The sequence below is a fragment of the Gossypium hirsutum genome, chromosome A13, assembly GCF_007990345.1.
Source record: "Gossypium hirsutum isolate 1008001.06 chromosome A13, Gossypium_hirsutum_v2.1, whole genome shotgun sequence".
Lineage (NCBI taxonomy): Eukaryota > Viridiplantae > Streptophyta > Magnoliopsida > Malvales > Malvaceae > Gossypium > Gossypium hirsutum.
In genome coordinates, this window is record NC_053436.1 from 67,717,742 (window position 1) to 67,718,732 (window position 991).

General features: G+C 37.7%; 1 protein-coding gene across 1 annotated transcript; it reads right to left on the minus strand.

The window, feature by feature from the left end:
• Positions 1-266: 266 nt before the first annotated feature.
• Positions 267-776, minus strand: LOC121212313 (uncharacterized). The gene has a single exon (XM_041084773.1). It carries the CDS (start codon positions 774-776, stop codon positions 267-269), a length of 510 nt encoding a protein of 169 aa, XP_040940707.1.
• Positions 777-991: the final 215 nt, after the last annotated feature.

Consider the following 991-nt stretch of genomic DNA (forward strand, 5'->3'; position numbering starts at 1 on the left):
TGTTTTTGATATGAATATCGAGAGTTTTATTGAATAAAGAAAGAAACAATTACAAAATAAGGGCAAAACAGTAAAGCAATAACTCACCCTTAGTTGTAACACACAAAAGAAAACAAAAAGCTAGACCATAACTCTCGACAGCTTTGTGGGAAATTGGAACGACATAAAGAAACCCACTTTCAGGTCAAAAACTAAAACCAACAGCAGAGAAAGAAAAAAAAAAACAAAACATTTCTCAAAAAATAAAACCCAGCTCATCCAATCCCTCAGATCTGAGAAACCAATCCCGAGAGATCTCTAGCCAAGTGAACCTCTGCCGCCGCTGGTAAATCCTCCACCCAAAACCTGTCTTTCGGTATGGACATCCTTACTTTTGCTAACATATGAGCCACCATATTAGCTCGTCGATCAACATGGTGAAAGGAGATGTGCTGAAAAGAGCTCGCTTTGATATTTATTTCTTCAATGTAAGTCCCCATATCTGAAAAATCTGGTAGTACTTGGTTTATTTTGACAATTGCGGTACTAGAATCACCCTGCATTTGAGCATGAGAAAAACCCGTTTCCCTTGCGAAATCCAAAGCTTGACAAGCTATAGCTTCTACTGTAAAAGAATTGGAGACAAATTTATTAAAAATAGTTCCGCTTCTCATAACCAAACCTTTACTATTCCTGATAACAAAACCATAATAAGAATGGTGGAGGGTTAGTTTGAACCCAGCATCAAAATTCACCTTAACAAAAGGTTCTTGAGGGGGCTTCCATATAGAGTTCATTGCATTCACCGGAGTAGGTATTTTATCTTTCAACTCCCTTATTTCCTTTATAATACTGAAAATAATAGAGTAAATATCTTGGACCGATTGTCATTTTCCTTCCATTGTGCGCTTATTGCGGGCTTGCCAGAGTGCCCAGGCCGTGGTTGCAGCAATTTTACCAAAATCATGCCTTCTGTTTTGAAAAACTAAATTAAGCCAGGTGTAGAAATCCA